Source organism: Ranitomeya imitator, chromosome 2 (assembly GCF_032444005.1).
Source record: "Ranitomeya imitator isolate aRanImi1 chromosome 2, aRanImi1.pri, whole genome shotgun sequence".
Lineage (NCBI taxonomy): Eukaryota > Metazoa > Chordata > Amphibia > Anura > Dendrobatidae > Ranitomeya > Ranitomeya imitator.
The window spans coordinates 435282338-435309226 of record NC_091283.1 but is presented as its reverse complement, the minus strand read 5'-3'; the positions used below and the strand labels follow the sequence as shown (position 1 = coordinate 435309226).

General features: G+C 42.5%; 1 protein-coding gene across 22 annotated transcripts in view; it reads left to right on the top strand.

The window, feature by feature from the left end:
- BCAS1 (brain enriched myelin associated protein 1) overlaps positions 1-26889 on the top strand; it is a 197315-nt gene that overhangs the window by 155780 nt on the left and 14646 nt on the right. For 21 of the 22 annotated variants that reach the window (XM_069750917.1, XM_069750908.1, XM_069750906.1 and 18 more), the window contains 4 exons: positions 16045-16086; positions 18285-18443; positions 19331-19372; positions 19721-19888. In XM_069750917.1, coding sequence (XP_069607018.1) covers positions 16045-16086; positions 18285-18443; positions 19331-19372; positions 19721-19888 — 411 coding nt within the window. The remainder of the gene's footprint in view (positions 1-16044; positions 16087-18284; positions 18444-19330; positions 19373-19720; positions 19889-26889) is intronic. The other variant, XM_069750921.1, reaches the window with a different exon arrangement.

Below are 26889 nucleotides of genomic sequence, written 5' to 3'. Positions count from 1 at the left end.
TAAACGCCTCGGCTGGATCTGGGGGCCGACGGAAGGTGAGTATATAACTATTTTTTATTTTAATTCTTTTTTAAACAGAGATATGGTGCCCACATTGCTATATACTAAGTGGGCTGTGTTAGATACTAAGTGGGCTGTGTTAGATACTGCGTGGGCTGTATTATATACTACATATCTGTGCTATACACTACGTGGCTGGGCAATATACTACGTGGCTGAGCAATATACTACTTGGCTGGGCAATATACTATGTGGCTGGGCAATGTACTACGTCGCTGGGCAATATACTACATGGCTGGGCATTATACTACGTGGCTGGGCATTATACTACGTGGCTGGGCAATATACTATGTGGCTGGGCAATATACTACGTGGCTGAGCAATATACTACTTGGCTGGGCAATATACTATGTGGCTGGGCAATATACTACATGACTGGGCATTATACTACTTGGCTGGGCATTATACTACGTGGCTGGGCAATATACTATGTGGCTGGGCAATATACTACGTGGCTGGGCAATATACTACGTGGCTGAGCAATATACTACTTGGCTGGGCAATATACTATGTGGCTGGGCAATATACGACATGGCTGGGCATTATACTACGTGGCTGGGCATTATACTACGTGGCTGGGCAATATACTACGTGGCTGGGCAATATACTACGTGGCTCGGCAATATACTACGTCGCTGGGCAATATACTACATGACTGGGCATTATACTACGTGGCTGGGCATTATACTACGTGGCTGGGCAATATACTATGTGGCTGTGCAATATACTACGTGGCTGAGCAATATACTACATGGCTGAGCAATATACTACGTGGCTGGGCAATATACTATGTCGCTGGGCTATATACTGCGTGGGCTGTGCTATATACTACGTGGCTCTGCTATATACTACATGGGCTGTGTTATATACTACCTGGCTGTGCTATATACTATGTGGCTGTGCTATATACTACGTGGCTGGGCAATATACTACATGGGCTGTGCTATTTACTACATGGGCTGTGCTATATACTATGTGGCTGGGCAATATACTACGTGGCTGTGTTATATACTACGTGGCTCTGCTATATACTACATGACTGTGCTATATACTACATGGCTCTGCTATATACTACGTGGCTCTGCTATATACTACGTGGCTCTGCTATATACTACGTGGCTGTGTTATATACTACGTGGGCTGTGTTATACGCTACTTGGCTGTCCTATATTTCTCTGCTGTATCTGTATGCTACGTGGCCTGTGCTATATGCTACGTGGCCTGTGCTATATGCTACGTGGCTGTGCTATATGCTACATGGGCTGTGCTATATGCTACATGGGCTGTGTTATATGCTACTTGGCTGTGGTATATTTCTCTGCTGTATCTGTACATCATGAATCGTGGTATGTGTTAAAGAGGAGGGCCCACTGAGACTCTTTCGCCCGGGGCCCTCAAAAACCTGGAGCCGGCCCTAGCTTCACTGATTGGTCACGGCAGGCAGCGAACAATCAGCGACAGCCACAGTCTGCCCGCCAATTGGCGCGGAATTTGAACCACGCTTCGCTAATTGGATGCGGCCGGCCAGCTGAATCCAGTGTATAAATTGCATTATTCTGAAAACTTCATAAATAAACTACATACATACATATTCTAGAAAAGGGGTCCCCAACTCCAGTCCTCAAGGCCCACCAACATGTCATGTTTTCAGGATTTCCTTAGTCTTGCCCAGGTAATAATTGCATCACCTGTGCAATGCAAAGGAAATCCTGAAAACATGACCTGTTGGTGGGCCTTGAGGACTGGAGTTGGGGACCTCTGTTCTAGAATACCCGATGCGTTAGAATCGGGCCACTATCTAGTTTTCCTATAAGAGACTTTAAGTCTACTGTTTGAGAAAAGAAGTGAGGAGGGCAATTAAATCCATTGCACTAGGTCCTTTAAGGTTAGCTGGTAGCTTTCTCTTTCCATTGTTCTTTAAGTAATATAAGATTATGTTGTTGCAATTCTTGCTATGTGATTAGTCAGTCCGTAAATAAGAGAATTCAAGACATTTTATATGTTTTTTATTATGCACTTACATGCTTTTCATCACGCACTTATATGTGTTTTTAAACAATGTGTTTTTTACAAATGTGTTGTTGAATCATGTGCAGTCATTAGCCCTTATAAAGAAAATGATATCATCTGATTACTCACATGGACCTGTAGAAGTGTCGTCGACGCGAAACGGCCGTCGTCCTTCCCCGCATCCCTCCTGCACCTGTTTGTCCCACGAACTTTGTCCACAGACTTACCATGGTTCAATAAAGGACTTCGTTGACACAGCACAGATATCAGATTTTTTTTTTCACATCAACTGCTACAAAATGCCACAATAGAAACTAATGATGCAGATGGGCAGATAATTGGTAAAGAGTGTTCATAAAAATGCTCATTCCTGCCAATACCAACAAAACATGCCAGCGATCATTTGACGAATGAGTAAAATGCTTTTGTCATGACTCTATTGTCGAGTGACCCAGGACCAGTGGTTCCTTCCCTGTCTCTAATGCTAGGGGGACCCTAGCTCACCCTGTTCCCTGGTTTTGATGGTGAAGATGCCAGGGCCACATACCTTGCCATAGTTACTGAATCCACCCTCAGTCCCAGGGAAGAGGGGATTAGTAGTGTACCGTAATACACCAACTGGACTAGCAAGGTAAAACGAACACGGACAAAGGAAAATACCAATCATACAAATATACACACACATAAACAACAGAGGTAAACACCGGGTAGTGGAAGATGGGGTTAAACCAAAGTAGAAAAAGAAAGGGAATTATCGCACACTCAAAACCTAGCAACAGTCACAGATAGATCCATCTTACGCCTTCTCCAACAACAAGCACCAACAACCTCTGTTATGACCTGGTGGTCAGGACAATAATGGACCTGGTGGTTAAGAGCACACGAAATGACCTGATAGTTACTGATAATAAAGGACGAGCTCTGGGACGTGGGAACTCTGCTGACCGCAATCCCTAATCCTATCACACACACTAGAAATAGCCGTGGATTGCTCCTAACGCTCCCTATGCAACTCGGCACAGCCTAAGGAACTAGCTAGCCCTGAAGATAGAAAAATAAAGCCTACCTTGCCTCAGAGAAATTCCCCAAAGGAAAAGGCAGCCCCCCACATATAATGACTGTGAGTAAAGATGAAAATACAAACACAGAGATGAAATAGATTTAGCAAAGTGAGGCCCGACTTACTGAACAGACTGAGGATAGGAAAGGTTACTTTGCGGTCAGCACAAAAACCTACAAAAAGACCACGCAGAGGGCGCAAAAAGACCCTCCGCACCGACTCACGGTGCGGAGGCGCTCCCTCTGCGTCCCAGAGCTTCCAGCAAGCAAGACAACAATAAAAATAGCAAGCTGGACAGAAAAATAGCAAACCAAAGAAAAGCAAGCAGGAACTCAGCTTCTGCTGGGAAGACAGGTCACAAGAACGATCCAGGAGTGAACTAGACCAATACTGGAACATTGACAGGTGGCATGGAGCAAAGGTCTAAGTGGAGTTAAATAGAGCAGCCAGCTAACGAATCAACCTCGTCACCTGTGGAAGGAAACTCAGAAACACCCACCAGAGGAAGTCCATGGACAGAACTAGCCGAAGTACCATTCATTACCACAGGAGGGAGCCCGACAACAGAATTCACAACAGTACCCCCCCTTGAGGAGGGGTCACCGAACCCTCACCAGAGCCCCCAGGCCGACCAGGATGAGCCAAATGAAAGGCACGAACCAGATCGGCAGCATGAACATCAGAGGCAAAAACCCAGGAATTATCTTCCTGACCATAACCCTTCCACTTGACCAGGTACTGGAGTTTCCGTCTCGAAATACGAGAATCTAAAATCTTCTCCACCACATACTCCAACTCCCCCTCAACCAACACCGGGGCAGGAGGATCAACGGATGGAACCACAGGCGCCACGTATCTCCGCAATAACGACCTATGGAACACATTATGGATGGCAAAAGAAGCAGGAAGGGCCAAACGAAATGACACAGGATTGATAACCTCAGAAATCTTATACGGACCAATGAAACAAGGCTTAAACTTAGGAGAGGAAACCTTCATAGGAACATAACGAGACGACAACCAAACCAAATCCCCAACACGAAGTCGGGGACCCACACAGCGCCGGCGGTTAGCGAAACGTTGAGACTTCTCCTGGGACAATGTCAAATTGTCCACCACATGAGTCCAAATCTGCTGCAACCTATCCACCACAGTATCTACACCAGGACAGTCCGAAGACTCAACCTGCCCTGAAGAGAAACGAGGATGGAAACCAGAATTGCAGAAAAACGGCGAAACCAAAGTAGCCGAGCTGGCCCGATTATTAAGGGCGAACTCAGCCAACGGCAAAAAGGACACCCAATCATCCTGATCAGCAGAAACAAAGCATCTCAAATATGTTTCCAAAGTTTGATTAGTTCGTTCGGTTTGGCCATTTGTCTGAGGATGGAAAGCCGAGGAAAAAGACAAATCAATGCCCATCCTAGCACAAAAGGATCGCCAAAACCTCGAAACAAACTGGGAGCCTCTGTCCGAAACGATGTTCTCCGGGATACCATGTAAACGAACCACATGCTGGAAAAATAATGGCACCAAATCAGAGGAGGAAGGCAATTTAGACAAAGGTACCAAATGGACCATCTTAGAAAAGCGATCACAAACCACCCAAATGACCGACATCTTTTGAGAGACGGGGAGATCCGAAATAAAATCCATAGAAATATGCGTCCAGGGCCTCTTCGGGACTGGCAAGGGCAAAAGCAACCCACTGGCACGAGAACAGCAGGGCTTAGCCCGAGCACAAGTCCCACAGGACTGCACAAAAGAACGCACATCCCGTGACAAAGACGGCCACCAAAAGGATCTAGCCACCAAATCTCTGGTACCAAAGATTCCAGGATGCCCAGCCAACACTGAACAATGAATCTCAGAGATAACTCTACTAGTCCATCTATCAGGGACAAACAGTTTCTCCGCTGGGCAACGGTCAGGTCTATCAGCCTGAAATTTTTGCAGCACCCGCCGCAAATCAGGGGAGATGGCAGACAAAATTACCCCCTCTTTGAGAATACCCGCCGGCTCAGGAACACCCGGAGAGTCAGGCACAAAACTCCTTGACAGGGCATCAGCCTTCACATTCTTAGAGCCCGGAAGGTACGAAACCACAAAATCAAAACGGGAGAAAAATAACGACCATCAAGCCTGTCTCGGATTCAACCGTTTGGCAGACTCAAGATAAGTCAAATTCTTGTGATCTGTCAAGTCCACCACGCGATGCTTGGCTCCTTCAAGCCACTGACGCCACTCCTCGAATGCCCACTTCATGGCCAACAACTATCGATTACCAACATCATAATTACGCTCAGCAGGCGAAAACTTTCTAGAAAAGAAAGCACATGGCTTCATCACCGAGCCATCAGAACTTCTTTGCGACAAAACAGCCCCTGCTCCAATCTCAGAAGCATCAACCTCAACCTGAAACGGGAGCGAAACATCTGGCTGGCACAACACAGGGGCAGAAGAAAAACGACACTTCAACTCCTGAAAAACCTCTACAGCTGCAGAAGACCAATTGACCACATCAGCACCCTTCTTGGTCAAATCAGTCAACGGTTTAGCAACACTAGAAAAATTAGCGATGAAGCGCCGATAAAAATTAGCAAAGCCCAGGAACTTTTGCAGGCTCTTCACAGATGTCGGCTGAGTCCAATCGTGAATGGCCTGGACTTTAACAGGGTCCATCTCGATAGTTGAAGGGGAAAAAATGAACCCCAAAAATGAAACCTTCTGAACTCCAAAGAGACACTTTGACCCCTTCACAAACAAGGAATTCGCACGAAGGACCTGGAACACCATTCTGACCTGCTTCACATGAGACTCCCAATCATCCGAAAAGACCAAAATATCATCCAAATACACAATCAGGAATTTATCCAGGTACTCTCGGAAGATGTCATGCATAAAGGACTGAAATACTGATGGAGCATTGGAAAGCCCGAATGGCATAACCAGGTACTCAAAATGGCCCTCGGGCGTATTAAATGCTGTTTTCCAATCATCGCCTTGTTTAATACGCACAAGATTATACGCACCTCGAAGATCTATCTTGGTGAACCAACTAGCCCCTTTAATACGAGCAAACAAATCAGACAGCAACGGCAAAGGATACTGAAATTTGACTGTAATTTTATTAAGAAGGCGGTAATCAATACAAGGTCTCAAAGAACCATCCTTCTTGGCCACAAAAAAGAACCCTGCTCCTAACGGTGATGACGACGGGCGAATATGGCCTTTCTCCAAGGATTCCTTTATATAACTCCGCATAGCGGCGTGTTCTGGCACAGATAAATTGAACAATCGGCCCTTAGGAAACTTACTACCAGGAATCAAATTAATAGTACAATCGCAATCCCTATGAGGAGGTAGGGCACTGGCTTTGGGCTCATCAAATACATCCCGATAATCCAACAAAAACTCTGGAACCTCAGAAGGAGTGGAAGACGAAATAGACAAAAATGGAACATCACCATGTACCCCCTGGCAACCCCAGCTGGACACAGACATAGATTTCCAGTCCAATACTGGATTATGAACCTGTAGCCATGGCAACCCCAAAACGACCACATCATGCAGATTATGCAACACCAGAAAGCGGATATCCTCCTGATGTGCAGGAGCCATGCACATGGTCAATTGGGTCCAGTACTGAGGCTTATTCTTGGCCAAAGGCGTAGCATCAATTCCTCTCAATGGAATAGGATACTGCAAGGGCTCCAAGAAAAAACCACAGCGCCTAGCATACTCCAAGTCCATCAAATTCAGGGCAGCGCCTGAATCCACAAATGCCATAACAGAATAGGATGACAAAGAGCAAATCAGAGTAACGGACAATAGAAATTTAGACTGTACCGTACCAATGGTGGCAGACCTAGCGAACCGCTTAGTGCGCTTAGGACAATCGGAGATAGCATGAGTGGAATCACCACAGTAAAAACATAGCCCATTCCGACATCTGTGTTCTTGCCGTTCAGCTCTGGTCAAAGTCCTATCACATTGCATAGGCTCAGGCCCATGCTCAGATAGTACTGCCAAATGGTGCACAGCTTTACGCTCACGCAAGCGTCGATTGATCTGAATGGCCAAAGACATAGACTCATTCAGACCAGCAGGCATGGGAAATCCCACCATGACATCCTTAAGGGCTTCAGAGAGACCCTTTCTGAAGATTGCTGCCAGGGCACATTCATTCCACTTAGTGAGCACAGACCACTTTCTAAACTTCTGACAATATATCTCCGCTTCATCCTGACCCTGACACAGAGCCAGCAAGATTTTCTCTGCCTGATCCACTGAATTAGGTTCGTCATAAAGCAATCCAAGCTCCAGGAAAAACTCATCAACATCACGCAATGCCGGATCTCCTGGCGCAAGGGAAAATGCCCAGTCTTGAGGGTCACCACGTAACAAAGAAATAATGATCTTTACTTGTTGAACAGGGTCACCTGAGGAGCGAGGTTTCAAGGCAAGAAACAATTTACAATTATTTTTGAAATTCAAGAACCTAGATCTATCACCAAAAAACAAATCAGGAATTGGAATCCTAGGCTCTGACATCGGATTCTGAACCACAAAATCTTGAATGTTTTGTACCCTTGTAGTGAGATTATCCATCCAAGAGGACAGACCTTGAATGTCCATGTTTACACCTGTGTCCTGAACCACCCAGAGGTAAAGGGGAAAAGAGAAACAAAACACGCTGCAAAGAAAAAAAAATGGTCTCAGAACTTCTCTTATCCCTCTATTGAGATGCAGTAGTACTTTGGGCCACCTGTACTGTTATGACCTGGTGGTCAGGACAATAATGGACCTGGTGGTTAAGAGCACACGAAATGACCTGATAGTTACTGATAACAAAGGACGAGCTCTGGGACGTGGGAACTCTGCTGACCGCAATCCCTAATCCTATCACACACACTAGAAATAGCCGTGGATTGCTCCTAATGCTCCCTATGCAACTCGGCACAGCCTAAGGAACTAGCTAGCCCTGAAGATAGAAAAATAAAGCCTACCTTGCCTCAGAGAAATTCCCCAAAGGAAAAGGCAGCCCCCACATATAATGACTGTGAGTAAAGATGAAAATACAAACACAGAGATGAAATAGATTTAGCAAAGTGAGGCCCGACTTACTGAACAGACTGAGGATAGGAAAGGTTGCTTTGCGGTCAGCACAAAAACCTACAAAAAGACCACGCAGAGGGCGCAAAAAGACCCTCCGCAGTGACTCACGGTGCGTAGGCGCTCCCTCTGTGCACCAGAGCTTCCAGCAAGCAAGACAACAATAAAAATAGCAAGCTGGACAGAAAAATAGCAAACCAAAGAAAATACAAGCAGGAACTTAGCTTCTGCTGGGAAGACAGGTCACAAGAACGATCCAGGAGTGAACTAGACCAATACTGGAACATTGACAGGTGGCATGGAGCAAAGATCTAAGTGGAGTTAAATAGAGCAGCCAGCTAACGAACCAACCTCGTCACCTGTGGAAGGAAACTCAGAAACACCCACCAGAGGAAGTCCATGGACAGAACCAGCCGAAGTACCATTCATGACCACAGGAGGGAGCCCGACAACAGAATTCACAACAAACCTCCAGCCATACAGTATAAGCTAGAGGACAATAAGTACTAGCCAGGGCCAATATTATATAGGAGATGGGAGTGGCTAACAGTGCACAGCTGAGAGTCTTAATGCAGGAAAGCTTCCAGGAGCTCTCAACTGAGCAGATTAACCCCTGTACTGCTATAAGAAATTGACATTGTTTAATATGAAGGTAAAATGCTTCTAATCAGTGCAGAAGTAGGAGAAATCAGACACTGTGGTGTTCTGGCTCCTCTCTGTCGGAAAACCTGTGACAGCTTGTTTGTCAGGTGGTTGGGTCTTTAAACAAGCACTTGTTATGTTGCATTAATGGCCTAAAATTGCCACATCTAAGTGCACCATAACTTGGTAACAGAGGAGTAGGGGAAGAAAAGGGATAACTACTCTGTGCACATTTCTGGTATAAAAAAAATAGTCATACTGAAGAATATTCAACCACTGAATTTAGCTCTCCCATTGCTTGCTGCTTCAGTGCTTTTATATCTTTTAGCCAGATTTTTCTCTAGTTATTGTAGTACAATTCAACATTTCATAAGGATTTTTGTATTGACAAATTCATCAAGTTTATGCAAAGTCATAACATTTATAGTGTTGACCCTTATTTTTCAAGACTTCTACCCCTCGCCCTGGCAGCTACATTTCAGCATCTGGGCCAAATCCTGACTGATGACAGCCCATTGTTGCCTTATCCGCGATTGGAGTGTATCACAATTTGTGTATTTATTTGTCCCCCGCTTTTTGACGATTTTTGATGGAATTGAGAACTTCTAAATTTCCTGGCCATAAACCAAAAAGTTTAATGTTTTGTTCACCGAACCACTTAGCTATCACTTTTGCCTTGTGACATGATCTCAATCTGCATTTGCTGGAAAAAAGCATTGTTCATCGTCAAATTTCTCCTGGATGTTTGGGAGAAGTTGATCTTGGAGGATGTTTAGATCCCATTCTTTATCCATGGCTGTTCTCTTAGGCAAAATTATGAGTGAGCCCCCTCCATGGATGAAAAGCCCACACACACGAATGGTCTTAGGATTCTTTACTGTTGACATGACATAGGACTCATGGTAGTACCCACTTTTTTCTCCGAACAATCATTTTTTTCAGACATCTCAAAAAGTCTGAGAAAATATTTTTACCCCAGGCCTCTGCTGTCCAATCCTTGTACTTCTAAAATTATTTTCCCATCTATAAGCACTTGAGGAGAAAACTTTGTGAATACCAAAATTTGTGTCAGTGTAATGTCCCTATTTATGCCCTGACATGCAACATGAAAGTGTGGGTCATGAGTGTGGGTCCTGACTGGGTATTGTGGACTTGTGCTATAAGGACCATACGCCCATGCAGGCTGCATGTAGCCAGTGATGTGGGCTGGCCAGGAGGACCATGTTTTACAGTTCAAGGAGAGAGACTTTGGTTCCAACACAAACTCTTTACTGAATGGTAACTTTGTAAAGGTAATATACAAGGGATAGTGGGTACAAAGTCTCATGGATGTTTCCTTCACAGTACAAAGTATTTTCCACTTTCAATATCCATCCTCTGTAGTTTACTTCAGAGCTAGTGAGGCACATTGTTTCATTCTATTCCATCACAACCCAGCTTTAACGCTACAGTCCTGATCAGCAAATTTCCTTACTTGCTTTTCGGTTCCGTGTCCTATTTCTTCCACTACTGGCACCCTGGAACCCTTGCACTTGGGACCCCACAAGTCCTTCATTCTCAATCCTGCTTAGATCTGCTACCTTCTGTGTTACAAGCTCTGGGGTTCCTGATTCGGCAGCCTATCCAAGGACCCATCTTTGGAAGGCCACTCTGTCTCGTCATAGTAACATAGTAACATAGTTAGCATGGAAAAAAGACATTTGTCCATCCAGTTCAGCCTATATTTAGTCAGAATAAATCCCCAGATCTACGTCCTTCTCAAGAACCTAATAACTGTAAGATACAATATGGTTACACTCCAGGAAAACATCCAGGCCCCTCTTGAACCCCTCGACTGAGTTCGCCATCACCACCTCCTCAGGCAAAGAATTCCAGATTCTCACTGCCCTAACAGTAAAGAATCCACTTCTATGTTGGTGGAAAAACCTTCTCTCCTCCAGAAGCAGAGAATGCCCCCTTGTGACCGTCACCTTCCTTGGTATAAACAGATCCATGGAGATATATTTGTATTGTCCCCTTATATACTTATACATGGTTATTAGATCACTCCTCAGTCATCTTCTTTCTAGACTAAATAATCCTAATTTTGCTCATCTCTCTACTACACAATTCACATTACACGATATATTCAAAGACGCATGACCTAGTACACATTACCATGCAACACAATGCGATTGGTGTCTTCAGGGGTAGGAAAGCAACAGCACAGTCCACCATCCTTACATCAGTCTCAAAACTTTTGGCCGTGACTGTACATGTAGAGACATTTACTGAAAATAATTATGTAAGTAACTAGATGGTGGCCCGTTTCTAACGCATCGGGTATTCTACTGTAGAATATGTATGTAGTTTATTTATGAAGTTTTCAGACTAATGCAATTTATACACAGGATTCGGCCAGCTGGGCACGACCAATTAGCGAAGCGTGGTTCACATTCCGCGCCAATTTGCGGCCGGACTGCGCCTGTCGCTGATTGTTTGCAGCTGGGCATGACCAATCAGTGAAGCCAGGGCTGGCTCAGGGTTTTTGAGGGCCCCGGGCGAAAGAGTCTCAGTGGGCCCCCCTCTTTAACACATACCACGATTCATGATGCACAGATACAGCAGAGAAATATACCACAGCCAAGTAGCATATAACACAGCCCACGTAGCATATAGCACAGCCCACGTAGCATATAGCACAGCCACGTAGCATATAGCACAGCCACGTAGCATATAGCACAGGCCACGTAACATATAGCACAGGCCACGTAGCAAATAGCACAGGCCACGTAGTATATAGCACAGGCCACAAAGTGTATAACATAGCCCACGTAGTATATAACACAGCCACGTAGTATATAGCACAGGCCACATAGTATATAACACAGGCCAAGTAGTATATAACACAGCCCACATAGCATATAGCACAACCCATGTAGCATATAGCACAGCCACATAGCATATAGCACAGCCATGTAGTATATAGCACTGCCCACGTAGTATATAGCACAGCCCACGTAGTATATAGCACAGCCCACGTAGTATATAGCACAGCCCACACAGTATATAGCACAGCCCACGCAGTGTATAACACAGCCCATGTAGTATATTGCACAGCCCACACAGTGTATAACACAGCCCACGTAGTGTATAACAGCCCACGTAGTAACTAGCCCCTCTCACGCAGTGTATAACACAGCCCATGCAGTATATAGCACAGCCCATGTAGTATATAAGACAGCCCACGTAGTATATAACGCAGCCCACATAGTATATAACACAGCCACGTAGTGTATATAGCACAGCCACCTAGTATATTGCCCAGCCATGTATATTTCACAGCTATGTAGTATAAAGCACAGCCCACATAGTATATAACACAGCCCACGTAGTATATAGCAATGTGGGCACCATATCCCTGTTAAAAAAAATAATTAAAATAAAAAATAGTTATATGCTCACCTTCCGTCGGCCCCTGGATCCAGGCGAGGCGTTTAGCGATGCTCCTCGCGACTCTCCAATCCCAAGAATGCATTGCGGTCTCGTGAGATGATGACGTAGCGGTCTCGCGAGACCGCTACATGATCATCTCACGAGACCGCAATGCATGGCCCGGAGCGTCGCGAGGAGCAGCAGGAAAGGCGCCGGAAGGTGAGTATATACCGGTAATTATTTTTTTTTTATTATTATTATTTTTAACATTAGATGTTTTTTACTATTGATGCTGCATAGGCATATATAGTAGATGACCAAGACTAAAAAGTTTTATTAGTCTGCCATAATAAAAAAAATCTATGTTCCGTGCTGACATGTCCACTTGTGCTTTTTGAAGAGCAGTGGAATAATAATCACCTGTGTGGTCATGGGGTGACTGGGCTGTGGGTCAGAACAATAGAACAATCCTTGTATTGTATGTGTTAAGGGATCTCTGTGTGCTGCTCCATGGACTGATCACATGTGACACTTCTTGCAAAAACAACCCAGATTTTATTGGAGGTGGAGAGGAAAGAAAAAGTTTCTCCATCTTCTCCATGCGGTCAGTCTGGGAAAATCAGACCAATTTTTTTTCACAGACCCATTATCTTGAATGGGCAAATGTAATCTGATTCTCGGAGGCAAATCATGCATGCTGCAATTTTTCCCCTGATTCGAGAAAAAATTTTGACATGTGCACAGCCCCACAGAATAACATGGGTACGACTGCTGTCTGTCAAAGCCACAGATAGCACTCATCAGATTTCTATGGTCTTCTGCAATTTATACTGTATTCCTAGTGTAATCCATGACCTCTGCTCACACCGGTCACTAGTCCTAGGGTCACATTGCGTTAGTGCAATCCGTTTAGCGTTAACGCTAACAGATTGCGCTAACGCAATGTTTTTACCGTGGCCGCGTTCCGGGGTCGCGGTAACGTCCCCGCTCTCGCAGATCCCCGATCTGCGAGAGTGGGGAACGGACCGCGGGCGCGCTTCGGACGCTGCAAGCAGCGTCCGCGGCGCGCCACAAAACACCGGTGTGTCGCTAGCGCGTGCCGAACATGGCACGCGCTAGTGCTGCGCGTTCCCATTGCCGTGAATGGGCGCGCTAACGGACGCGTTGCATGGCGTTAATTTCGCCGTGCAACGCTGTCCGTTAGCGCGTTCCCATTAACGCAATGGGAACCTAGCCTGTATGAGATAAACTGCCCGGGTGTACACACATCAGTGGGTAGAAGAGAGGCAGTGTTTATTATGCAAAGTAAAAGCCACTTTTTATGGCATCAGCAAAAGAAATCATAAATCTCATGCACATGCTTGTTTTATTCCTGAATTTGAGACCTGTAGCATTTTTTACTCTACATCATTTGAATTCTTTCAGCGCCTATGCAGCGTCTTTTCACCCATAGAAAGCAATGAAAAAGTGAATAAAAACCCCCCAAAAATTTTTGCAGCTATTTCAGTGAATAAAACGAACTTTATTAAACATGTATTATAGACAAAGCACACTTGTAATCTGCACCCAAAAAAGCTGCAAAAAGGGTGAAAAATGCCGCAAAAAAAATGCCACAAAATGGGTATTTTCACTGCAGCGTTTTCACTGCCAACAGAGCAGGTTTTGGTTGCAGACAAAATATAGGTAACCAATAAGTTTTTCCTATACAGATCTTCAACAATCGTGCTCATACTTCACAGATGATAGTCCGTGGTGACGACGCAGCAAATGATTCACATCTAGTGGGGTCCTGCACATAGATTTTGTGTGTGTGTTTACTTGTAATGTAACAGTTTTCTGATTTTACAAAATAATAACATGTTGTCCATGACAAACTTAACAGTAAAGGTCCATTTAGGTGATCAGATTTCTCCCCATAAATGACTGCCATTCGATTATATACAAGACGATCAATGCTCATTCCTGGGGCCTGTTCACAATGGCCAAGACACACTACTTGGGGTCAGAATCGTTAGAACTATGTAATAACGATCGTTAATTCAATCTTTCTGTCCCATACAGTGTGCTTATTGGTTGCGAACCTTTCCCTAATTACAAGGATCAGTGTGTTGTTGAAGAAGATGATTTGATGGCCTGCATTAGCGATCCAACACCGGCTGAGTGGTAGCTTGTGCACTCAAGCTGATAATTGGGAACGAGCCCATGTAACATGAAAGTGGTTGTTTAGTCTTCACTCTTCAGGAGCGCACTACTCTCCAGCCTCCTGTCTTCCTGCTTGCTTGGTGGTAGTCTGTTCCTGATGATTGACAGCTTGGTCTAGAGGAGATGTGGACAAAGTGTGGCCTTTTGGCTGTTCCGATGTGGCCCACGGACCAGGATTGCTAGAGGGCTTTATGCAGAGGCATCCTGCACCACGCAGTCGTCCTCCGCCCACCGTCTCACTTTCACCTCACCAAGCGTGAGGGGGCTTTGTTCGGGACATCATATTGTGTTGAGACCTGTTGATCATGGACAAAGACTGCATAACAGGAGCATATGATTTACTACTGTATAAAAAGAAGTACATTTCATGGTATTGATTCGCTGCTGCAGCTAAAGAATAAAAGTTACAATAAACCCCATGATAACATGTATTAACAATAGCAGCGAGTCACCAGATTTAATTCTGATCAATATTAAAATAAAACAATAATAATGAGAAGAATTATGTTTGGCCCTCAACAACAGTCATAGTCCGTTATGTGGCCCCTTGGAAAAATGAATTGCCCACCCCTGGACTACAGCTGTATAGCAAAGAGCTTATAAGCACTGCGCTCCTTGCTTAGGAGACCAGCCACCACTGACGGACTGCAGGGGTGGACGATTGCTAAGTTGTGAACAATTAAATTGAAAATTCCTTTATTCTTTAGAACAGGACATTTTTTAATGAATGGTTAAGTTGCTCATTTTTACAAGCAGTTTGCAATCATACCCATTTTAAGGTAATCTATCATTGCTATTCACCCTAATCCCCACACTTTTTTATTTGGGTATGTTACTCCCTGAAAAATAATGCTATACACCCCTTTCTCACTGACTGAAAAAACGCTGGTTTAAATCATGTGCAAGTGAAGCTTAAGTGCTCTGGGTATGATTAGAGCACTTCACAAGTCTCTGCCTCTCTGGCTCTACTCCCTGCAATGTCCTACCGTCCTCTGCTTGATGGACAGCTCATTGGGCTGACTACACAGTCAGTTAGCTCTCAGGCAAGCAAAAGAAGGTGGTGATGGGCGAAGGACAGAGCAAGAGAGGCAAAGATTCGGGAAGTGCTCTGATCATGATGACCAGAGCACTTAAGTTTCATTTGCATATGAACTAAACCAGTGTGTTTTTTTCAGTCAGGGAGAAACAGATTCCATAAGTAAAGCGGTGTGGATGATATTTTTCAAAGTGCAACATGACCATAGAAACAGTTTGGTTTGTGCAGACAGACTCCCTTTAAGAAGTTGAAATAACTCCTTTAACAATTGTCACAAACTCAATGTTTTGATACTTTTATTAGAAACTGGATAATTTTGGGAGGGTGGTTCTTCACCTCCATGTACACCACTGTGTGATTGTTACCTTTCTCTCAGCTGCAATACCACAATATATCCGATGAAACAAGGGATATTCGGACTGATCCAAAATGTTCTTTTTATACTTTAACTTTATAGATGATAAAAATCCATTAACAAATTATCTAACATATAACTTTTTTTTAGTCTTTTAAGGGAGAACCACAAACCAATAAAATCCAGGAGAATGTAAGTTCACTGTATTATACAGGGTAACAATAAGCCATCACAGGCGAACTCATCAATAATTATCACCAAGTCCATTGATAAAATTCAATTATAAAAATTGGATAATTTCATACAACTTCCTATACACACACACATATATATATATATATATATATATATATATATATATGTATGTGTGTGTGTGTGTGTACAATGTATTGTCAAAATGCTCATATATTCCCCAAATTGTATAGCTAGAATTAATATTTCTTCTTATTTATTTTTTGTTTAATTTCCTATGAGAAAGTACAAAGATTTATAGCAATACAAAAATAGATATCCTGGTAGAAGATATATTTATAGAGTTGGAAGAGAATTTAAAGACAATCTGTTACCTTGGAAAGCACTATTTATCGTCAGATGTAGGGATAGTCTGTCGATAAATAGTGTCACAATGCTTTCTGGTCACAGTACTGCAGCTAACAGGAGAACATGAATCTCTTTCTTCCCAGGAGCCACTTTTAGTCATGAAGGTGTGTACAGAGCAGTCACTGTGCATTATACTATGAGCTGCGGTTGTAAGCACGCCCCGACACTTTAATAGAGAGTCAGCTCTGCAGCACTTCCTTGTAAAATGAGCTGTAAACGTGCTGGGCGTGTCCTTACAGCTGCCGCTCACAGTATAGTGAGTGGTGCAGTGAGCAATGACTGTAATTGCTCTATGCTACGCCCCATATGACTGAAAGCTGGCACTTCCCTGGAGGAAAAACGTTCATTTTCCCCCTGTAGCCTCACTTTCAGTAAGATGGTTGGGCAGCATTGTAACATTATTTTCATGTAGATTAACCCTACAACTGCAAGTAAATAGCATTTTCTGAAGTGACAGGTTCCCTTTCAGAAAAAAGTATTGAAACCTGTCACACCAAGAAATGCTGTTTACCTGCACCTATAGTGGTAATCTGCAAGTAAATAGTTTTTAAACCCTGTGTAGCTCAGCTAAAGGGAGGAAATTATGTTTTATTCTCTCTGCAGCTGCTTGCTCCCAGTCATTGGGACAGTGCTGCTTCCAGTCATTGGGGCGGTGCAGGGAGTGGTTACAGTCACCAATCATTATACTGTGAGAGCGACTGTTCTACTATATCGGCAGGTAAATAGCATTTCTCAAGGTGACAGGTTTCCTTTAAAGTGAAGAAAGATATTTTGTTATTCAATTTATTCAGATTTTCTAATATAACAGTTTGTGAGATCAGTTTCTAGGATTTATATCAGATAAATGATACAACATAGTACAGCTCTGGCAAAAATTAAGAGACCACCACATCAAAACCCTGTCATGGGCAGCCCAATCTCCTGACCTGAAACCCATTGAAAACCTCTGGAAAGTAATCAAGAAGGATGATGGATAGTCACAAGCCATCAAACCAAGAAGAACTGCTTACATTTTTGCGCCAGAAGCAGTGTGAAAGACTGGTGGAAAGCATGCCAAGACGCATGAAAGCTGTGATTAAAAATCATGGTTATTCCACAAAATATTGATTTCTAAACTCTTCCTGAGTTAAAACATTAGTATTGTCGTTTCTGAATAATTCTGAACTTGTTTTCTTTGCATTATTTGAGGTCTGAAAGCATTGTTTTTTTTTATTTTGACCAATTCTCCTTTTCAGAAAAAAAAAAAAAGTAAAAAATGTATTGCTTGGAAATTCGGAGACATGTTGTCAGAAGTTTAAAGACTAAAAGAACAATTTACATTTTACTCAAAAATATACCTATAAAGAGAAAAATCAGACAAACTGAACATTTTGCAGTGGTCTCTTAATTTTTGCCAGAGCTGTATATACACCCAATGGAAATATGCAGGATGATATCATTATGGAGGTATATGACACCCTTCGACTGTTAAAGGGCTGTTCCAAAGTCAAATATTTATGTGCACCTTTGGGACTCACACCTATGTTAATAACATGGGTCCCACTTGCTTGGCTGTTATTATAAGTGTTGCACAAGTAAATGAAGAAAGCCACATATTGCAGCGGACACCTCATTTGCTTGTTTTCGTGCAGTGACAGGTGGCCACTTCACCCGATATGATAGGGATTGGGGGACCCTAGTTGTTAGATGCAGCTCCAGCTTACATCTCCTGTATGCTATCAGATATTTATGGCATATTCTAAGGCGAAAACACCCATTTAACCATTACTAACAATACATCCATGTTGTAGGGTTTGGAGGAGCAGCCAGCACTAACCGTGTCGGCAAACACAACCCCAGAGCAGATCTCAGTCCAGGATATTAAACTACCTGACACCAACATCCAACCACAGGAGAATGAGAAACCCGTGGTGGAGCCACCTTCACGCTCAGTTCCTTTCTGGAGAAAGGTTGGAAAAAAATCTACTGCTTTCTACATGGGTTATATGCTGGCTTCATCTTCCACCCAAAGCTTGGGTTTGCATACTCTGCCCAACTAGGGCAACCTATACTGTCTTTTCAGCCTTGCCTACCTAGGCAAGAACTTCTTTGCAGACACAATGCTAATGGCTACATCGTTCTTTATTTCAAAGAAATGTTCACACTATTTTTTATATATATAATTTAATGTGTCCAAAAATTTCTGCTGATCATTTTATAATTTATTTATATAGTGATCTGAGACTACATTTTTTGATACAGAACTCTACAATTCCGTCTACAGCCACCTCTAGAGGGAGCTCAAGAGGTTACTGCAGACTGTTTATTGAACGCAGTAATAACACTGTATACAGTAAGCTCCTTAGCTGCCTCTAGTGGTGACTAGACAGCTAACAATTTTAGGATTAGAAAAACTAAGCTTTGATTAATGTTAAAAGCTTCTGAATATAATAAGGAGGCAGCCACTTTATTTATGAGAAGGACTGTTTTATCACTAGTCTAGAAGGATTTATTTTCTGTAAGGATAGTGACACTGAGAACCAACTGCTTCAGAAAGCTGTGATGGCTGATTTGATGAAAGATGTTAACAGAGGCCTAGATGACCTAATATTAGAGGTCGCTTGCACTAGATTACTCGAGATCGGTGGTTCATCTGATCTGTCATATTCAGAATTGGGAAGGAACTTTTTTTTCTGTAAGATGAAGACCCTTGTCTTTTATCTCTTGAGGGTGAATATTAGAATAATACATATATTCTATCAATCTTCCTGTGTTACTACCAATCAGTCCAATTTCTTAAGTTGTCTGTCATCTAACATTCTAACTCTTCAATTAATGTATTAATATTTGTCTCTAGTCTTTTAAAGGAGATCCCCAACCTCGTAAAATTCAAGACAATGTAAGTCAACCCTGTATGATAAGTACACAATTTATCCAGTAATGGGGTAGTAAGAAGCTAATTGACTAAGTATTTACTACTATCCTACGATGACGATTTCTGATTACTGTAATAGTATTTATATGTATAGCTATCTTAGAGTTAGTTAGTTATTGTTTGCCACATGCACCATTTTTCTCTTATGCCACATTTTGAGCCCACTTGTTAATTTGTGCATCCTATGGCACTGTTAATAGATTTCCCTAATTTAGTTACCTATTTGTAGTCTTAGCCTATTAGAGTTGGGATATCTCATAACTTGTGACCTCCTATATAACATCCCCATCTAATGACTAATCTCTGTTATAGGTTGTGGTAGAGCAGCCTGTTGTGTCTGTGTCCATAAACTCGGAGAAGTCTTCCCCAGAACAGGTTCTCACACCCGACACAAAACCTTTAGAATCTGACGTGCAACAACCTGAAGGCGAAAAAACCCAAAAAGAAGCAGGGGCCCGTTCTGTGCCCTTCTGGAGGAAGGTTGGGAAAATTTAATGAGATAATATCAATGTCTTTAATTATATCCCTTATTGGACTAGAATGAAGGGTTGGACATTGATAGCTAGCTTATTACGTCCATGATTGTGAACTCAGTCCTACTATGCACATCGGCTAAGGCTAGGTCCACACACAAGCAACATAAAGGAGACTGACCCTCTGCGTTTATGGCTGTGAGAAGGGGTGAACAGAAGAGGTGGCTAGCTAGGGCACAGCTGGCTCTAAAACTAAAGAAGGAGCTTCTTAATGCCCCTGAACAGCTGTTACATCCATCCAACACTAGTCCTTATCTAAGGAGAGGGTTACAGAGAAAAGAGATAATTTACTGAACAGCGAGATTCTTCTTCTTGGTTCCCTTCATGGATCATAGATTTCAGGAAGTAAATTAACTGCTTTGTCGCAGCCTACATGTGACAGACCAAGTGTGAGCTTGGAGTGGTCAAGTTGATTTGTGACAGGGTTGTCATTGAGAGCAGGCTTCGACTGGCTCACAAGAGAGCAGGAGAATCCTCTGGTGGGCCCCTCTTATATGAGCAGTACTTGGTACAATATACTCGAATCACTATGTACAGACAAAGGCAGCATTAATAATCTACCCAGTTCATTGTTATATACATTTGTGATTGAGGATAATGTCACATTTGCATGCAGTTGAAAAGTTGGGCCCTGGAGTTGGTTACTGGTGGGCCCTTGGTACCCCAGTTTGACATTGGGAGCACTGTACTCATAGGATGGGGTCATCAGTGTAGGTAGTACTGCTGTGGAGTAGTGTGTCAGCTATAAATTGGATAATATTATGGCTGTCACTAACGTGCTTAATACTGATGGGGGCATTCATGATGGTAAGGCTGCCGTCACACTAGCAGTATTCGGTCAGTATTTTACATCAGTATTTGTAAGCCAAAACCAGGAGTGGAACAATCAGAGGAAAAGGATAATAGAAACATATGCACCACTCCTGTATTTATCACTCACACCTGGTTTTGGCTTACAAATACTGATGGAAAATACTGACCAAATACTGCTAGTGTGACGGCAGCCTAATATAGTTGACATTTGTAAGGGGCTTGTGCTATTTTTGGGGGAATGGTTCCTGTAATTACCGATGGGCTTATACTATTGAAGAAAGAGCAAAAAGTATGCTAACATAAAGAAAAAGCAGTATTCTAACGGCAACAATCACCAATAAAAAACATTTATTAAACATCCCAAAACAAAAAAAAAAACTTTAAAGAGTCACAATTTATTAGTACCAATTAGTGGCCCCTGGAATAAGGGAACACTGCCTACATTTTTAAGCAAATTCACTAAAACGTTAAATGTACCAAAGTTAGTAATAACAATATAATAAATAAATTCAAAGTAATAATTTAATAAAGTTATACCAACAATAATCTATCAGCATAAGAGGTTGCGTTGAGGATTTATAATATGCAAGAATTGAAAAAAACAGCTCAGATGTATCAGCACAATAGTAATATATGTAATTTCTCCTAATAAGGAAAACCAAACTAATACAGATCAAGAAAAAAATACAAGGCACTACTATATTAGTGGCCAAGAAGGGTTAGTTTAGATATTATATAAATTCTGCAGGTGTATAACCTGAATCCTAAAGAGAAATTGATGGTGACCGTTAGATATCGGGTAAGGCTAGGTTCACATTACGTTAGTGCAATCCGTTTAGCGCAGACGCTAACGGAATGCGCTAACGCAATGTCCAAAAAGGGATTGCATTTAGCGATCCCGCTAGCGCAGATGCCCGATCTGCGCTAGCGAGAACAGACCAAAAAACGCTGCAAGCAGCGTTCGAGGTCCGTCAGAAAATAACGGGACAACACTAACGCATGCCAAAAATGGCATACGTTAGCAATGCGTTAGATACATTGCGATCAATGGGTGCGCTAACGGATCCGTTACACTGCGTTAGTGGCGCTATGTAACGGATCCCGTTAGCGGACTGCCACTAACGTAATGTGAACCCAGCCTAAATAAAGACACAGGAGAAGGCAAAAGCAGGGCAGCGTAGACAAAGTCCCCACGCGTATTGCCACTAATAAAGTGGCTTCCTCAGGGGAAAGGTCAACAATGAAATAACTGTGACAGTTCTAGATTTGCTTCAAGTGTTTTTTATTTTTCCAAATTCAAATAAAACACTTCATGTACCTGTATACTGTATGTATAAAGAACATTCCTGCTCAGAACCCTTCATCAGTCATACATGTCAGAGAAAATACCTCCAAAGGTGTAGCGATGATGGCAATGTGAAATAGTGGTGCCCCCTGGGAGAAAACAAAAACATGAGTAGTGTACTAGGCGCAGGAGCAAGATTTAGCATTTTATTTATGACTTGAAATGTTTTTTAAAAAAAAACAATACTTGAGACAAATCTGTTGGAGTCCAGTTCTTTCTGTGCACACCCGACTAGTAAACCTTACAGAGTTCTACTGCCTGGATTCCTGAATACTGTTATGGAGGTGATATACAGTTACATGAAAAAGTTTGGGCACCCCTATTAATCTTAAGCTTAATGTTTTATAAAAATAGTTTTTTTTGCAACAGCTATTTCAGTTTCATATATGTAATAACTGTTGGACACAGTAATGTTTCTGCCTTGAAATGAGGTTTATTGTACTAACAGAAAATGTGCAATCTGCATTCAAACAAAATTTGACAGGTGCATAAGTATGGGCACCATTCTCATTTTCTTGTTTTAAATACTCCTACCTACTTTTTACTGACTTACTAAAGCACTTTTTTTGGTTTTCTAACCTCAATAAGTTTTGATCTTCATAGCCAGGTTTATGCAATCATGAGAAAAGCTACTTAAAGTGGCCACTTGCAATTTGTTCTCCTGTTTGAATCTCCTCTGAAGAGTGGCATCATGGGCTCCTCAAAACAACTGTCTAATGATCTGAAAACAAAGATTATTCAACATAGTTGTTCAGGGGAAGGATACAAAAAGCTGTCTCAGAGATTTAACCTGTCAATTTCCACTGTGAGGAACATAGTAAGGAAATGGAAGAACACAGGTACAGTTCTTGTTAAGGCCAGAAGTGGCAGGCCAAGAAAAACAGCAGAAAGGCAGAGATGAACAATGGTGAGATCAGTCAAGGACAATCCTCAGACCACCTCCAGAGAGCTGCAGCATCAACTTGCTGCAGATGGTGTCACTGTGCATCGGTCAACTATACAACGCACTTTGCACAAGGAGAAGCCGTATGGGAGAGTGATGCGAAAGAAGCCACTTCTGCAAGCACGCCACTAACAGAGTCGGCTGAGGTATGCAAAAGCACATTTGGAGAAGCCAATTTCTTTTTGGAAGAAGCTCCTGTGGACTGATGAAACCAAGATTGAGTTGTTTGGTCATACAAAAAGGTGTTATGCATGGCGGCCAAAAAACACAGCATTCCAAGAAAAACACTTGCTACCCACAGTAAAATTTGGTGGAGGTTCCATCATGCTTTGGCTGTGTGGCCAATGCCGGCACTGGGAATCTTGTTAAAGTTGAGGGACGCATGGATTCCTTCCTCTCAGTATCAGCAGATTCTTGACAATAATGTTCATGAATCAGTCACAAAGTTGAAGTTACGCAGGGGATGGATCTTTCAGCAAGACAATGATCCAAAACACCGCTCCAAATCTACTCAGGCATTCATGCTGAGGAACAATTACACTGTTCTGGAATGGCCATCCCAGTCCCCAGACCTGAATATCATTGAACATCTGTGGGATCATTTGAAGAGGGCTGTCCATGCTCGGCGACCATCAAACTTAACTGAACTTGAATTGTTTTGTAAAGAGGAATGGTCAAAAATACCTTCATCCAGGATCCTGGAACTCATTAAAAGCTACAGAAAGCGACTAGAGGCTGTTATTTTTGCAAAATCCCCCCGAGACGAGTGGGGGATACCACGTCTGATACTACAAAATTGAAAACACCAGCGCACTACCAATAACAACCATTAAGTATCAAGGGGTGCAGAAGAGTGGTGACATACTAGATCAAGAGTAAAAAAAGAACTGCACACCACAATATATACTTGAACATATAAGCAGGTAAACTTTTATTGACAAACCAATAAAAACATCTAAAACCAATGAAGTACAAAAATCCCCATAATAATCCCTATAAATAGCAATAGCTGAAAAAAAGAGCACGCATATGAACAATATGGAGGTAAATATATCACATCTAACACTGAATCATAATAATAAATCAGTATAATAATTAAGATACCAGATATGGCGCAAATATGCCATATATATATATATATATATATATATATATATATATATATATATATATATATATATATATAGCCTCTTGAATACTCACAAACCTCCAATATAAGGAGTATGAACGATGCCCGTAAAAGCCCAAATGAGCAAAAAGCTATGTCCACAAAGGCTAATTAGCCCCCCCCCCCCAAAAAAAAAAAAAAAGTACAACCGGTACCTGTATGCCAGCAAGTCTGATGGAACACTTATATATGAAGCAGCGGTGAACAGCTAAGAATCCATACAAATGTATGCAGATGTGCTTAATGTCCCGTATGTGGGACTATAATAGCCGCATATCAATAAGGTATGCAAAGGTCCTAGGTCCAGCCAGAGTCTCTTCCCCTGACGAAGCCATCCCTGTAACAGCGATACGCGTGGGGTCTTTCCCCATATTTATCCCTGCCTCTTTACACATTGCCCGTTTGGTGGCATTTCTTCATCTGCCTTGTACTATCTTTTTGGCTGGACCTGGGACCTTTGCATACCTTATTGATATGCGGCTATTATAGTCCCACATACGGGACATTAACCCCTTCATGACCGGGGGATTTTTCGTTTTTCCGTGTTCGTTTTTCGCTCCCCTCCTTCCCAGAGCCATAACTTTTTTATTTTTCCGTCAATTTGGCCATGTGAGGGCTTATTTTTTGCGGGATGAGTTGTACTTTTGAACGACATCATTGGTTTTAGCATGTCGTGTACTAGAAAACGGGAAAAAAATTCCAAGTGCGGTGAAATTGCAAAAAAAGTGCAATCCCACATTGGTTTTTTGTTTGGCTTTTTTGCTAGGTTCACTAAATGCTAAAACTGACCTGATATTATGATTCTCCAGGTCATTATGAGTTCATAGACACCTAACATGACTAGGTTATTTTTTATCTAAGTAGTGAAAAAAAATTCCAAACTTTGCTAAAAAAAGCAAAAAAAAAGTTGCGCCATTTTCCGATACTCGTAGCGTCTCCATTTTTCATCATCTGGGGTCGGTTGAGGGCTTATTTTTTGCGTGCCGAGATGACGTTTTTAATGATAGCATTTCGGTGCAGATACATTCTTTTGATCGCCCGTTATTGCATTTTAATGCAATGTCGCGGCGACCAAAAAACCGTAATTCTGGCGTTTCGAATTTTTTTCCCGCTACGCTGTTTAGCGATCAGGTTAATACTTTTTTTTAATTGATAGATCGGGCGATTCTGAGCGCGGCGATACCAAATATGCGTAGATTTGATATTTTTTTTATTGATTTATTTTGATTGGGGCGAAAGGGGGGTGATTTAAACTTTTATGTTTTTTTTATTTTTTTCACATTTTTTTAAACTTTTTTTTTTTAACTTTTGCCATGCTTCAATAGCCTCCATGAGAGGCTAGAAGCAAGCATAGCACGATCGGCTCTGCTACATAGCAGCGATCTGCTGATCGCTGCTATGTAGCAGAATTGCACGTGTGCTGTGAGCGCCGACCACAGGGTGGCTCTCACAGCGACGGGCAATCAGTAACCATAGAGGTCTCAAGGACCTCTATGGTTACCATTCACAAGCATCGCCGACCCCCGATCATGTGACGGGGGTCGGCGATGACGTCATTTCCGGCCGCCCGGCCGGAAGCGGTAGTTAAATGCCGCTGTCTGCGTTTGACAGCGGCATTTAACTAGTTAATAGGTGCGGGCAGATCGCGATTCTGCCCGCGCCTATTACGGGCACATGTCAGCTGTTCAAAACAGCTGACATGTCCCGGCTTTGGTGCGGGCTCACCGCGGAGCCCTGCATCAAAGCAGGGGAGCCGGCATCGGACGGTATAGTACGTCCGATGCCGGTAAGGGGTTAAGCACATCTGCATACATTTGTATGGATTCTTAGCTGTTCACCGCTGCTTCATATATAAGTGGTCCATCAGATTTGCTGGCATACAGGTACTGGTTGTACTTTTTTTTTTTTTTTTTTGGGGGGGGGGGGGGCTAATTAGCCTTTGTGGACATAGCTTTTTGCTCATTTGGGCTTTTACGGGCATCGTTCATACTCCTTATATTGGAGGTTTGTGAGTATTCAAGAGGCTTTATATATATATAGGGCATATCTTAATTATTATACTGATTTATTATTATGATTCAGTGTTAGATGTGATATATTTACCTCCATATTGTTCATATGCGTGCTCTTTTTTTCAGCTATTGCTATTTATAGGGATTATTATGGGGATTTTTGTACTTCATTGGTTTTAGATGTTTTTATTGGTTTGTCAATAAAAGTTTACCTGGTTATATGTTCAAGTATATATTGTGGTGTGCAGTCTTTAAGAGTGGTTCTTTTTTCTTTTTTTGCTCTTGACTGCGTCTGATACTGGCACATACCGCGACTAAATTCACCAGTTGATCTGGTTCCGTGCTCATGGTCCTTACAGGCGCTGCCTACTGTGTGCCCAGAGACACGAATGTCTCTTTTTGTTTCCGCAAATTTCACTAATAGTACGTAACTGATGAAGGTCCTGTTTGTTTTGGACCGAAATGTTTTGAGTACTACATTAAAATATCTCACCTGAGCATTAAGTTGAGTGCAAGGTTTATTTCTTTATCTACTAAATATTAATGTCACTTTTCTGGTGGGGTGCCCATACTTATGCACCTGCCAAATTTTGTTTGAATGCAGATTGCACATTTTCTGTTAGAACAATAAACCTCATTTCAAGGCAGAAACATTACTGTGTCCAAC